Genomic DNA, 15,845 nt, shown 5'->3' with positions numbered 1-15,845 from the left:
AATCTAGGGGGCGCAGCACAGTAAAAATTAAGACCCTTGATAGTCTCATGTGACAAGGAGCTTCTCTTCAGAAGGTTGTGTGTCTTTCTCTCAAAAGTTTTTGCATGTCAGCACTGACTCTGTGATATGCTGAATCAACTCATGAATACTGCTTCTTTTGAACAAAATCCTGCTTGTCCAATACAATGATAGCTATGACCTTGTCTGCAGGTAAAATAACAAAATCAGAAACCTCCCTGAGTGAACATAAGGCAGCTCTCTCAGCAGCTGTTATACCACTCTTGGGTGAACGTGCCATAGTCTACCCAAGGCATGCTTCTCTCCTAACCTCGTTAGCAGCATCAGGAGGAAGTTTAAAAACAACCTATTTGACAGAACTTATAACATCAACAACTGGTAAATGCTTGTGTGTCGGTGAAAAATTTAAACCTTTCCCTAGCATGGATAAGGTTGCATCATCAAAAGCTTTCTCAGTGACACTGATCACAGACCTTTGAAGTTAAGTAGTAGACTCCAAGTCTTTCAAACTATCCAAATGTCGGGTAGTTACAGAATGAAATTGCCAGTCAGACCGTGGAGCACCCCCCCCCCCTTTCCCAACCAATCCCAAGCAAATAACAAAATGTTCGAAGTATTCATTAACTGCAGTAGAAATAGTTCTTTGGGAAAAAATATCACCTGTCGGCATGTATAACATTGATGCTCAGAAATACCTTGTAGCAATACATCTAGCTACTCTGTTGAGCCCACTAGCAGATCAGTGTGTGAATCACATTAAGAACTTGACAGATTTTTTACGTTGATTAGAGGGACTGTGTTTGAATGACTTCAATATTTTCATAAGTTTCTATGTGGTCCCTCTCTTCACTAGCATTCCTGTGTCTGAATTGTTATGTTTGATTGAGTTTAGATTTGGTGTTAATTATGCCACTTCAACATGTGTTGATGTCCACTTACTTCTTACTCAAAGACCAGTACTATAAACAGACAGATGGAGTTGTGATGGGGGCCCATTGTCATATATGACTGCAAAATTGTTTGTGGAAGATTTTGAGGAACATGCTCTGGTGTTGGCAGCATTGGAACCTGCGTGGTTTTTCAGATATGTGGTTGATACTTTTGTTGTTTGGTCTCATGGAAGTAAGAATTTAAATGGCTTTTTGGAACATCTAAATTCAATGCACCCTTATATTCGCTTTACGATGTTTGTGGAGTAGGATGGTTGCCTTTCCTTCCTTGATGTTTTGACCAGGAAGAAAGTTGATTGTACATTGGGAGATGCCATTTATAGGAAGCCAATGTACACTTATTTGCATCTATAGGCTGATAGTTGACACCATACAACTCAGTATGAAGATGTAATTCAAACCTTCGTTTATTGAGCTAATGACATTTCAGATGCAGCAAGGTTGTCAGCTGAGTTAACTAATCTTGAATTCATCTCTTGTCAGAATGATTATAGCAAAAGACAGATTAGACATGCATTGCACTATTGACCAACTCTAAATAGGGTGAATGTTGGTAATAAGGAGATAACACCAAAATCTACAGCCTTTTTACCTTACACAGTGGACATCGCGAGTTAATGCACGATAACAATTATTGCAGTAAGCTACACTGCAGTACAGCCCACAGTATTGGAGCTGGAGGCTGTGAAGGAGACCGCAAGTTGTGTCCTACCTATGACTCGTATACACCTGCTGCTACTGCAGCATGAGAACAGCTCCTGTGTCACTTCGAGCAACTGTATATTCATGCCATCTATGAACCTAAATAAATGATATTAAATATTATTCAAACAGTTTCAAAATCCGTACACTACCTTTTGCTATTCAGGAGAAGATTGTATAAAAATTTCAACATTGTAACTATCATAATTTCAGAGATAAAATTGCTAAAAGAGACAAAAACCGACACTTAGGGAACTAAATTCAGTTAGGAAATATAATAGTTTATCTTTCGGTATAATTGGAAAACATAAACAGAACTCTCAAAGTGCAGAATTAATTAAAGTTATAATATGAAAATCTCAATTAATTTTTTTCGTTTTCATAATATAATAATCAGATAAAATTATTATTTGTGTCTAATACTGTTGTGGGAATAAATGTGAGTAAATGAGAGTGTGTACGTGGGACTTTCGTCAGATTTAAATGTTGCATGATATACTGTCTTAAGTAACCTGCAAGAGTTACACAAGCCTGTCATGGGAAAATGATCCTAGGGAATTTACCCACTTTGCTGATGACGTATTTCTAGGTGTGATTGTTATTGTAACAGAGCAGCCAGAAAGTCAGCTGGAGTAAAATCAGTATCTAAAGAATATTTCCAGAATTATTGCCTTTTTGTTTTCATTTATTAAACATTACTTTAACATTTGTATGTCAGAATGACATAAATGCGTCTGTGTATAAGGATTGGTGCAGGCCAGTTTCAGTGCGAGTATGATCATGAGTGAGCACTTTCACTGGCAGCGAGTATGATCAGCCAAACAGAATTAAGGCAGTTCCCGCTCATTACCTGATAGCTATACTGGGGGTGAGGCTGCAAGAAGAGGAGTCGCCCTCTAGCTTTGAACGCGGACGGTCATGTTACTAGTGCGAGTTAAAATAATGTGTAAAATGAAGAAATATTTGGCTTCTCACGTCCATATTGCGTGGCCATAATAGCAGTTGCATTTATGGACAGTTTTGTGAAGTTTGGAAGTTTTGGAATTGTTCTGTTGGAAAGATATTCGCGTGTGAAAATTTGGCCTTCATAGTACCCACGTGGCATGTTTCAGTATTCAACCACTGAGCATTTTTGGCGAGCAATTTCTTTTTTAGAAATCCACAAGAAGGACCGAATGTAATAACTCAAATTAGTGGTGAAATTAATGACTGTGAAAACATTGTTTAATTCGGGTCGGGTCTGGACAGATTTCTGGCTGCTGTGTGTATGAAAAGTGTGTATGAATTGTGAACTGGAAGAAAATAGCCAATAGTTTGAATGTGGACTGAATAGTACTGTTTCTTTGGCTATACGGACAAAATAAACTTCTTTTGTGGAAATTTTGGACATTATTTTCCAGAAGCCAATCCATTTTCTTACTGCCCGATAAAATTTTAATGGCAGTTTTTCTACAGAACTTTATTTCATTATTAGAGTTGCACAGCCTCAGTAAGTGTAGATATTAGATGGTGTTTTTCATCAACGTTGCTTTTACGTCATCTAGTAAGTATCTATGTTGCCGCGTGAAGGGACATCGAGCAGATGCTGTTCTGAGGTATGTGAATTTTAATGTGCAGCCTGCACAGAGAACAGAAACCCGCCACGCCGGAACAGGAAGTCTTATCAATGTGATGGCTCAAGTTCTGAGGAAATATCATGAGAAAAATGTTTTTCAACCACCATCTAAGATCCTGTTGTGGTCCTCTTGTGATCTGTAAAGGATAATCCTGGTCTACATAAGGTGATGCCTATTGTATTTCCTGCAGTTCTGGCATATCACATATTGGTCAGACCATAAGGACCATGGAGGACTGTTGTACTGAGCATAAGCAACACACACGCTTACAACCACCACGCAAATCTGCTATTGCAGAACACCACCCTGGCAATGGTCATCCTATGGAAAATAACAGTACCTAGATTCTGGCATGCACTTCCTGCTTAAATAGGGTGTGAAGTCCTGTTCTCAGGGCCTGGTCAAACAACAGAGGGAGTGAGTTAATGCTACCTCACACAAGCTACCCCACTGGTTAATATTCAATGTCAATAATGTCTGACATCGACCATCTTTGATTGTGTGGTGGCACTACACTAGCAGTTACATAGAGACGAATGGCTAGTTTGAGGGGGGGGGGGGGGGGGGGGGGTGTGACCAAACTGCATGGTGAGAGAGAGAATGTGTGTGTGTGTGTGTGTGTGTGTGTGTGTGTGTGTGTGTGTGGGTGGGTGAGTGGGTGGGTGGGTCTCTCTCTCTCTCTCTCTCTCTCTCTCTCTCTCTCTCTCTCTCTCTCTCTCTCTTTGTGGGGGGGGGGGGCACAAGTGTCATTTTTCCGCATATTCTGTGCGCCATGGGTCTAAATTTACTTACACAGTGCTTCCTTGTTGCATTTGTACCTTGAATATGACATGACCTGTCAAACAATCAGTGTGTGTGTGCAGCTGTCAAAATATTGACAATTCTTGAAGCTATCACCCGTCTGCAGTCCCATATGTTATTTGTATATATTCACCTCTACTCCAGTCACTATTTATATTCCACCCAGGACTTCCTAGTATCATTGAAATCTTGTTATGTGGTTCTCAAATGACCACAACCTGCATTGAAAACTGGCATCTAATAACTTGCAGGTTGAAATTGTTCTGATTCTGCAGAGAGACCCAAAAGTCCTTTAAAATTTGAAAATGCACTAATTCATGGAATAATGTAGGTAAAGAGGTAAAAATTGACACACATGCCTGAAAAGACATGAAGTTTTAATGAAACCAAAACCAGTGTAAAAACTGGCCAACAGATGGCACTGGACAGCAATATGTAAATGACACAACATGAGAATCATGTATAAAATGAGCAGTAGCGAGACAGGGAGTCGGATGTGCCAGCAATCACAGCATGTTGACTTTACCAGAAAAGGCAATGTTAGTGTAGCTTTACTATCAGAATGGAGACTCCACTACTGCAGCTTTATGATCGTAACACCCTAATAAGGGTATTCCAATGGGTAGATGTCGTGTGACAAGTGTTGCTGTGAGGAATATAATCACAAAGTTTGAAGCCTTGGGTTCTCCAGATAATCAGCCTCAGAGTGGGTGATTAGACACAACTGCTAGTGCTGCTCGGAAAGTTTAGAAAGAAACAGAGACTTTAGCAGGTTCATCTCCACGTGGTGAAATCAGCACTCGTGAAGTCGTATGTCGCAACAGCTTTTTACACACTAATGTTTGGAGAGCACTAACGCATATCCTAATGTTATCCGTACAAAATCCAGCATCATCATAAACTATTAGCCACTGATTTTGTGATGTGGAGAGCATTTGCGGTGTAGCCACTTCAAAAAATGGGGGGGGGGGGGGGGGGGGGGAGGGGAGGAGGGGGGAGGATGACAATTAATTGTCTAACATGCTGTGGGCCTACAAAGCTCATTTAACACACCGAGGGTCTGTCAATACCCACAACTGCTGAATTTGGGCTACCAAAAATCCTATAACTGTTGTGATTATAATGCTTGACAAGAAAGTCGCGGTGTGATGTGGATTTACCATATCAATCATGATCGGACCCTTTTTCTTACAGGAAACATGGTGTGCTGTTTTTCAAACTGTCAGCATGACAGGTGCAAGGTACACTAATATCTTACAGAATAGCATCATCCCTAGCCTGGCAGATGAACACCTGTGGGAAGGTAAGATTTTTATGCAGGATAGTACTTCACCCCTATATTACTACACATGTGAAAGATCTCTCACACACATTGTGTGTTGAGGATCGCATACTGAGCCACCACTTCCTTCATGCTTGGCCTCCCAGGTCCCCAGACCTCAATCTGTGTGATTATTGGTTATGGGGTTACATGAATTTGCAAGTCTACCACAATTGTCCAATTTCTCACCAATACCTACTGACATGCTGCACAGTGCTGTTCACAACACTGTCCCTCAACTACATGTACTGCTGATGAACAACAACTGACATGTTGAGCATTTGTTACAATGAACACCATCTTTGCTAAAAATCAACTGTTATGCTAATTATTGCTTTTGTGTCATATGAAGTGCCACTGAGTTGCCATATCATTTCAAGCATGTGTGTCAATTTTTACTTGGCTACATTATTCTGTGAAGTACTGAATTTTCAAATGTTAATGGACTTTTGGGTCATCCTGTATGCAGAGGAAGCAGATAGTAACAACCCAACTCCTTTCTGAGAACAATTAGATTCCTTCGGACAACAATAATTTCCTCTCATACCATCCACACCGCTTAACGAGAAACACTTTCACCATTTCAACATAATATTTTGATTGTACTCCAATCAGAAGATGCCCAGATAGTCACATATGTCAAAGTGCCACTTCCAGCACTTGGAGGTGCATCAGCTCTGGACTGAATTTGCCCAGCGGATTAACGGTGAGAGCTGATGAGCCAGCTGACCTGAATGTTGTTATTAAGTGGGTTCCCACATCCGACTAAGTGAATACTGGGCTGGTATCCAAGTCCCATCTCAATTACATGATTTGGAAACATTGAAGAAGTGTTCACACTCCACAGACAGTTGGGGTGCACAAATTCGTCCCAGGGATAACTTGTGAGAGGGTGACAACAGGCTGGTAACAGGAAGGGAATCTGGCCACCCGTTAAAATTAACCTTGCCAAATCCAATAGTAACCATGTCAGCCTGCGTTGAGGCAAGACAAGGACACAAACAAAAGAAGAAGAAGAAGAATAAGAAGAAGAAGAAGATTGTACTTTTCATTCAATATATGAGGGGGGATCAAATATAAATGGGATTTTTGTTCCTGAACATCAACAGTTGGTAGGACTGGCCACACACTTCTGCTATGCTTAGGCAGAACCATTAGAAGTGAGGAGAGCGTACTGTCAGTTATTTCCTGCTGTTTCGTCAGTAACGCTACCGATGTCTGGGCAACAGGTGCACCCCTCCATTGCGCAACACATAATTATCAAATTTCTTGCTCATGAAGGAGTTATAAAACATTATCAAGGATGTGTATGTTTGCCTGGCATAAAAAGTTCAAGGAAGGACAAGAACGTGTGGAAAATCAGCAGCATGATTGCCGCCCTCGGACCAGCATTACAGACAAAAACATTCATGTGGTTAATGACATTATTGATGACGATCGACGGGTGAGAGTATCATAAATTGCACAAAAAGTCAGAATCAGTTATGGGAGCTGTCAAGCAATCATCACAGACAACCTACAGTTCTGTAAAGTGTGTTCCAGATGGGTCCCTAAACCTTTGACCAAAAAACTGAAGTTGAGACGTTTGGGGGTCTGTCAGAGGCTTACAGCAAGGTTTGTGGACATAGGTGATGCATTCTTGAGTCATATCATCACCTGTGACAAAATGTGGGTTCACCAATACACTCCAGTAACCAAACAAGCCAGTAAGCAGTGGCAGAAGAAAGGGGAGCCAGCACCAGTGAAAGCCGACTCAACTGTCATCTGGCAAGGTTCTTTCAACCGTTATTTTCGATCAGTGACGCATTTTGCTGATTGATTTTTTGCATGAGCAATGCACAATCAATGCTGCTTACTATTGCGAACTGTTGAACAAGGCAAGAGTTGCATATTTGCATATCGCCGCAAAATATGAGACCAATCAATTCAACAGGTCATCCTCCACAACACTGTGCGACCTCATACTGCAGTTTTAACTGCCTCCAAGGTACAGAAAATGCACTGGACTACACTTGATCATCCTCCTTACAGCCCGGACTTATCGCCATTCACATTTATTCAGACCGCTTAAAGAAGCTCTAGGAGGGCGACGATTTGAAGATGATGAGAGTGTGGAAGACTTCATGTGCAACTGGCTGGTGACACGACCCAGTTTTTTTTATGATGAGGGCATCACTGGGACAAATGCACTTCCAAAGTAGGAGGCTACGTGGAAAAATAAATTATAATTGCCTTGAGTTTTTCAATAAATGAATTTAAATAAAAATAAAATCCCATTTATATCTGATCTGCCCTTGTAGATGCAAAAAATTTATCCACAAAAATGTATAACAGAATATTACTAAACTATTTTCTACCCTTTTAATACCATAACTAATTGAATTTAAAATCACAGTTTTACTTACAACAAAAGAACTGAACTCCACATGAGGACTGTCGAAACTTGTTGAAATCAGAAAACAGCTCCACTTTCACAATTATATTAACTTCACCCCGTATACCATGCATTGTGTCAAACACAGGTATCCAACCAGCCATAGTTGCACCTTAAAGAGGAAAATATTATGAATATTGGTATGATATAGATTGGCAAAATTTTAATTGTGTAATGATACTCATGAAAAATACTGAAACATGTGTTCCAACAACATATTTCAGTTTCAACAACAAAATAAAATGCAAATAAATACAGGGAATGTATCACGTTTTAAATTTTGAAATATTACAACACTTGCATGAATGTAGACTATCCAGGCATATACCACTGATCAAATAATGTCAGGTTTCCAGCCATGTTGCAGTGTTGAAATGAGACTCACTGAAATGTTACAGTATTTCAACACTGCCAGCCAGCTGGAAATCTGAGAAATTTCTATCAACAGTGCAACACATCAACATAGTTTCAAATTCTGTCCTGAAACTACTTCAAACATCAATACAAACAGCTTAATTACAAAAAATTTCAACAGAAATTACCAGTTTCAGCTGGCATTAGCCATCTTTCTATCTACATGATTTACGAAAGCATTTAAATAAGAAAACATTTTAACTAACCAATTTATGTCAAATATAGAAGCATGGAAAATACTGTGATAGCATACTGTACAGGAAAAGCAACAGATCACTCATGAAAACAATGTAGGAATCACACCATCAATGAAAGTACTTGGGGAACAGTGTGTGCATAAAGGGTAAGCATTTGATGAACTGATCATGTTCTGTTGAGCATAACTTGGATAAGTGTAAACAGAATAATAATGAATGCATGTGTGTGCATGCTTGCTTCTATTCAATGGGATCTATAATTCTATTACTTCCTCTAGATAATGTCAAAATTAAGAAAGAGAGAAACATACCTGAGTAGGTAGACACTAGTAATAATTAAAACTTCCAAACCACAGTACAAATATATAGCAATATAAAAAAGGAGGGGTGAATGGGGGTGGTGAAGTGTTGCTGAAGTTCATCTCACAACAGTATTATAAGGATTTCACAAGAATATAGTCCTCTAGCCTCTCTCACTCCAACTGCAGCATGTAACCCACAAGAGATGCCCCACAGACTCCAGTAGGAAACTGCATCGGCGAGCCAGTCAGTGCTGGAGGATCACCAATTCATTACTGAAGCAGGTGACCGCCTCTGTAGTGCAGCAGTAGCATTTCCACCTACCACGCAAGGGGGCCCGGGTTCGATTCCTGGCAGGGAACTGGGTGTTGTGTGTCCTTCATCATCATTTTCATCATCATTGACACACAAGTCGCTAAAGTGGCATCAACTAAAATGATTTGCAATACGGCGGCTGAACCCCAAATGGGATATCCCAGCCAATAAATGCCATACGATCATTTCATTTTACTGAAGCAAGTGTGGTGATTATGCTTTTCACCTTTGAGTCATTATGTGTGACACTAAGGTAACATGTTCTGTCTGGAGTTAAATTAACTACACATTCAGATTTCCAGGTGAGAGCTGCTAGAGTGTCACAAAATCCACAGTCTAGGCAATGAGGGAATCATTGTTTTCAAATATGCACATACAACTGTCGTTCATTAGTGAGAGATGACAAAAATAGAAGAGGTATTACAGAAAATCAGATCGTGCATTGTTGGTTTAAGTGAAGTACACTGTCAAGGTGAAAATTGCCTTTGCCTGGATTTAGGAAATCTCATGTATTACTGTGGTGAACCAAACGGAAACTTAAATTAAGCTCATCCATTATGGATGGAGGTACATTAAAGCATTTCCTATTTCTTCTCCCAGATCCAGCACCCAGCATCATGCTATGAAAATGAACCTGAAAAGGTTCTAAGACTAGTTTATGGAACAAAAGACTAATTCAAAAAAGTGACTGGTTTCAGTAGTCAAATGCAGTTGGATTTTTAGTAAAACCAGAATGCATGAAAACACCTATTATGAACATGTTTTTCATGAAACATCCATGTTGCGAATGGACTTAGTGGGTTAACAGTTTTGAAGAGAAAAATGAGATAAACTTCATTCTTACCAATAAGCCGCAAAATGTTAAAAATGTCTCTGTTTTGAACAGGTTCAATATGAACAGTGAGTGATCACTGATTAACAACAGAAAAATTTTAAGTGAATATATAAGATGAAATACGAAGCTAATTAATGGAAAAAGTTAATCTCAAAGAACAGAAAGCAGAATTTCATGAAAGAATTAAGGGAAAATTAAAAGAATATAAAGTAGAAAATGTAACACAAGTACTAAACACAACAGCTTAAGAGATGGGTGGCTTGTGTACATCTCAAAATCAACCAAAGAAGCTGACAAATAAAACGATAAGTTTGATGGACAAGAGAAGAAAACTGAAAGTATAATCAGACAAAAATAAGACAGAATATAAAGAACTGCACAAGGCTTTCACAAAGAGCACGAAAAAAGACATCGTGAGGTACAAAGAAGATACAATGAAAGGCAGTCTTGAAAATAAATCTAGTTTAAAGATGGCCAAGCAGAATCTAATGACTGGAAATAATCAGCTAATAGTGTTAGACATAGATGAAAGCCAAATTACAGATAATGAAGATAAACTCAATTATACTGGTAATTCCTATAGTAACCTGTACAGTAAAATCAATGATAATACCTTGATCCTAGATTACTATATTTGCCAGTGTATAAGATGCACTTTTTTCCTTCAAAAATAAGTGCAAAAACTAGATGCATCTTATGCACAGATAGCAAGTTAAGGTATGTATCTAAAAGCTCCATTTCTTCCAAATTTCTGTTTTCCAGCTTGAAGCAATTCATTGTTAGCTTCCCTGTGAATTTTAAGCATTCCAGTTGTGTAGGGTTCAGCTGATGCACATGCACTGTCATTAGTTTTTATATTGTTGTGTTTAGTTATTGCGTTCAGTGTGAAAATCCACTTGTGCCCTACCTATACTGTGATTTTATTTGTAAACTATGGCTGAAAAATGGCACTGCTATGTTACTGCATTTATGCTGCAAGTGATTGCATGTGCTGAACATCATGAAAAGAGGGCTACGAAAGGCATTTCAGACCAGCACCAACTGACAAAATGATAAGAACTTTGTGGAATCAGAAAGATGTTTTAAAGAAAGCAACTCCCGGTAAACATAATCTGAGAAGTGGGACTGTTAAATGGCCAAAACTTGAAGCAGAACTCAATACTTGGATTTTAGAGAACAGACAAGATGGAATTTCTGTTTATATGACGATTATTCATCAAGTGAAAGCGATACCCCATAACAAAGGGACTGCCAAATTTACTGGATCAACATCATGGTGTTCAAGATTTACGACGTGGTATCAGCTTTGTATGCAGACCAAGATACAAATATCAAGGAGATGCCAGCCAAACATGAAGAACAAATTGCTGAATTTCATCAATTTGTCATTAACGCAAGGAAAAGAGAAAATTTTGAATTTTCACAAACTGGAAACATGGACAGGACTCCACTAACTTTCGATATGCCTTCTAACAGAACTGTGAATTCCAAGGGCACAGAAGCATTATTGTTACAATTTCAAGGCACAAAAAGACTCATTACACTGTCATTTTATCCTGCCATGCTGATTGGACAACATTTCTAGCACTTTTGGTTTTTAAAGGAATGCCAAAAGGAGGAGGAGGAGAGGGAGATTAGTGTTTAACGTCCCGTCGACAACAAGGTCATTAGAGACAGAGCACAAGCTTGGATTTGGGAGGAACCATCCTGGCATTTGCCTGAAACGATTTAGGGAGATCACGGAAAACCTAAATCAGGATGGCCAGAGACGGGTTTGAACCATCATCCTCCCGAATGTGAGTCCGATGTGCCAACCACTGTGCCATCTTGCTCAGTGCCAAAAGGAGTATTTGTCTATGTACACAATAAAGGCTGGATTAATGGAGGAGGAATGAGTTTGTGGATAGAGAAAATTTGATCTAGGCAATCTAGAGACCCACTACAGAAGCCTGCCCTGTTCGTATGGGCTCAGTTTCTTTCTCTCAGAACAGAAGACATTAAAAATAGACTGAATGAATCGAAGACTTAGTTATCTGTAATTCCAGTACTGGTAACTATTTTACTTCAAAAATTAGATGTATGTATCACCAGACCATTTAAGGGACTTATCAAAGACAAGTGGAACAGATGGATGCAATTTTACAGATTTTGAAACTATATACACCATCAGGAAGCAGTACGAGCCCTAGCATTTCTCAAGTTTGTGAACGGGTCAAAGGTTCACAAAACAGCAATTAAATCATTTAAGAAGTGTGGAAACAGTATTGCACTGGATGTTACAGAGGATAACTTATTGTATGAGGATTCAGATTCTGACATGGTAACACAATATTCCTTCCTTCAGCTCTGAGGATGAATTATGCAGATTTGAGGACAAAAATTAAAAGGAGAGCACTTTTTCCTATTTATACTCCCCAGATATTTGATGCACATGCACCTATGTGATATAATGGTTTTGCAGTAGATGTATTACGTGAGAAATTTTTTCCCTAAAAAAAAGTCTTAAAAAGTGGGGTGTGCTTTTTATGCCGGTGTGTCTTATACGGCAGCAAATATGATGATTAGCTGCTTCTGACTTCCAGATCTCAGATATACTCCCCACAGAAGTCAAACAAGCTACAGACAAGATCAAAAAGGAACTGCACCACATAACTATGACCTCTCAGTCGATATATTATAGCTCATGGATGAAAAATTTTTACAGAATTAAGTTATAATATTTTCAATGTGTCTGCACAGTGGAACATTAGCAAGAGATTGGAAAAAAAGGCAATATAGTCCTAAAACATATGGAAGGCAGTACTAAAGATATAAGGAACTATCACCACATCAGGCTTCTGTACATATATTACAAAGTTTTCACAAAAAATCTGACTACCACAATGAACACTACACTTGACCTGGCTCAGTCCAGTGAGCAAGCTGGGTTTCGCACAAGATTTAGTACAATTGAGCATATCCTCTCTCTACAAGAAACAATTAGTAAAAGATATTAGTACTTTCTACCTTTTTGCCTTGCATTTATAGTTTGACAAGGCTCATGTTCCATGTGATTTGTCACCCAGCTGTGATTGAGGCCCTAATGGAACAAGGAGTAGAACATGGCTATATTACACTCTTATATAACATATAATCAACCTCCACAGCATCTGTGTGTGTTGTTGAAGGAACTAACGAATTTCCCATTGAAAAATATGAAAAAGGAGGTGACTATCTCCAAAACTTTTTTCAGCAGTCCTAGAAAACCAATGTCTAAATGAAACTGGAAAACAAAGGGAATCCATGCTCTGGGAAAAAGGTTAAATAAATCTGAGATTTTTTGACAAAACTGTTCTATTTGCAAATGGTATAGAAGAACATCACATATTAGTTATCAAACTTGCCTTACTCTGCTCCAAAGTTGATCTAAAAATGAACTATGACAAAAATCAAGATCCCAATGAATGAATGAATGAACACTGGAGGGAAACATATGTGCTGGAAGTACGCAACTGCAAAGGGTAATAGAAAATGACTATCTGCGTCAACTTGTAGATATCAAAGGAGACATAAAACCAAAATATTTTGACATATTAAATTGGGCTGTCAAATTTACGGATGATACTCTTGTATGAGCTGAAGAAAACAATTTTTGACCGGTGTATACTACCAGTAATAACTTAGAGCTTTGAGACATTGACACTAAATAAATTCATTGATAGAAAACTCATTGTAGCTCAGAGTGGAATGGAAAGATCACTGTTGAGCTACAGAAAGAAAGCAGCAGGTATGATGTACAACAGTGGTCAGTGACATAACAGAAAAAGTAAATATCTTGAAATGGCAGTAGGTTGGTCATGTCACTCAAAGAATGAATGGCAGACAGTCAAAATAAATACTAGATTGGAGCCCAATTTACCAAAAAAGATCGAAGGGAAGCCGACTGGACAGGTGGCACAGAAACTTGTAAAAGGCAGCAGGATTCCATTGGCAATGGGATGCTCAAGAACTTGCTGGGATTCTATGTCACACTCTGACTCAAAGAGTCCACATAACCAAAAGATTGAATTGCCTGATGATGATGATGATCATGATCATGATCATGATAATGATCATAAAAATCAAAACCACCATTAAATCTTGGTCCCACACAACTCATTAGAATAAAAATAAAATACAACAGAACTGCCTCCACTAAAATTTAACTTCTGTTTTCTTTCCTTGCCAGTTCTGGGAAGAACCTCCTCATTTCTTATTTTATCAGTCCATTTAATTTTTAGTATCGTTCTGTGACACCACAGCTCAAAAGCTTTGACTGTCTACTTTTTCAGTTTTCCCACAGTCCATGATTTACTTCATAAATTCTGTACTCCAGATGTATATTTTCAGATATTTCTTTCTCAAGTACTATGTTTGATACTAGTAGAGTTCTTTTGGGACACCGAGCGATGTGGCGCAGTGGTTAGCACACTGGACTCGCATTCGGGAGGACGACGGTTCAATCCCGCATCTGGCCATCCTGATGTAGGTTTTCCGTGATTTCCCTAAATCACTCCAGGCAAATGCCGAGATGGTACCTTTGAAAGGGCACGGCCGACTTCCTTCCCCGTCCTTCCCTAATCTGATGAGACCAATGACCTCCCTGTTTGGTCTCTTTCCCGAGACAACCCAACCCAATTCTTTTGGGACACTTTCTTTACTTGTGTTACTCCACTTTTTATACCTTCTTTCCTTTGACCAACACGCATAATTTTCTTTCCAAAGCAGCCATAGTCCTTAACTTTGTCTACTAAGTGATCCTCAATTTTGTTGTTAAATTTGTCAGTAATCCCAAATCTGCTACTCCTAAATACTTTATTTGCTTTATTCTCAGAATGTAACCTGTGCTTAGCAGACTCTTCATTCAATTGGAGCTGCAATACCTCCTCATTTACAAACAGGATAGCAATGCTATCAGTAAATATTATCATTGATATCATTTTTGCCCTGAATTTTAGGTCCACTACTGAGCCTTTGTTTTATTTCATTCATTGCTTCTCTGATATAAAGGTTGAATAGCAGAGGATAAAGTCTGCTTATTAGCTTTATGCAGATTTTAATGCAACCACTTCTCTCTTGGTCTCCCATTCTTATTTTTACCCTCTTAGTTCTTGCACATATTGTATATTACCTGCTGCATCACCATCAACTGTGGTACACAGCAGTAGCATCAGGGAGGGAGTGCCGCATAACAGGCAGTCTCAGCATGGTGCAACAAATAGTACTGTCAGTTACCTCCTAGATGGCACTCATATCAACTGTTTTAGGTTTCTGCACAAGATATAAAACAGGCCATTCATCTGCCAATAGTTACCACTGCCACCAGAGAGTGCACTGAAACTGAAAGCTATCTGCAACATCCACCAAATAGTTCACATGATGACATTCATACACCGAGCGCACAATTTGAGCGATGGCATGCCAACACTTGAGCAGTTATTGCCCAGTTCCTCCACCAAATAGTTCACATGATGACATTCATACACCGAGCGCACAATTTGAGCGACGGCATGCCAACACTTGAGCAGTTATTGCCCAGTTCCTCGCCAGTTCTTATCAGTTTCTGGCAGTTCTCATCAGTTACACATCAGTTATCACCCAGATAAATCAGTTCTTCAGTTTTACAAGTTACCTACAGTGCCGAACGGTTTTAGTCGTTGTACAGTTTACACCAAGTGTCGAACATAAGTACAAATGATAGTCAAAATATTTATCTATTGAGAGATTGAACTTAAATATTCTAAACAGCAGTCCATCTGAACTTTAATTAGATTAGCTAGCAATCATCCACTGTGTTATGTTAGCTTTGGTACAGAGCTCTACATCAGTGCCACACCTTCCCTGGAAGTCAAAGCCAAGAATATTTTTATGTATTTTATTTCCATAAATGATTATCATCATTTCTCATGGTTGCCTAGTGATTT

The 15,845-nt window shown here is 39.0% G+C and overlaps 1 protein-coding gene across 2 annotated transcripts in view; it reads right to left on the bottom strand.

Moving 5' to 3' along the window:
• The window catches only part of LOC126470038 (C2 domain-containing protein 5), a 238,690-nt gene that overhangs the window by 120,172 nt on the left and 102,673 nt on the right, over positions 1–15,845 (bottom strand). For both annotated transcript variants that reach the window (XM_050097533.1, XM_050097534.1), the window contains one exon: positions 7,814–7,954. In XM_050097533.1, the coding sequence (XP_049953490.1) occupies positions 7,814–7,954 (141 nt within the window). The remainder of the gene's footprint in view (positions 1–7,813; positions 7,955–15,845) is intronic.

The sequence above is a fragment of the Schistocerca serialis genome, chromosome 3, assembly GCF_023864345.2.
Source record: "Schistocerca serialis cubense isolate TAMUIC-IGC-003099 chromosome 3, iqSchSeri2.2, whole genome shotgun sequence".
In the NCBI taxonomy this organism is placed as follows: Eukaryota; Metazoa; Arthropoda; class Insecta; order Orthoptera; family Acrididae; genus Schistocerca; species Schistocerca serialis.
Note: the sequence above shows the minus strand (reverse complement) of the source record. Positions and strands in the feature narration are given on the sequence as shown.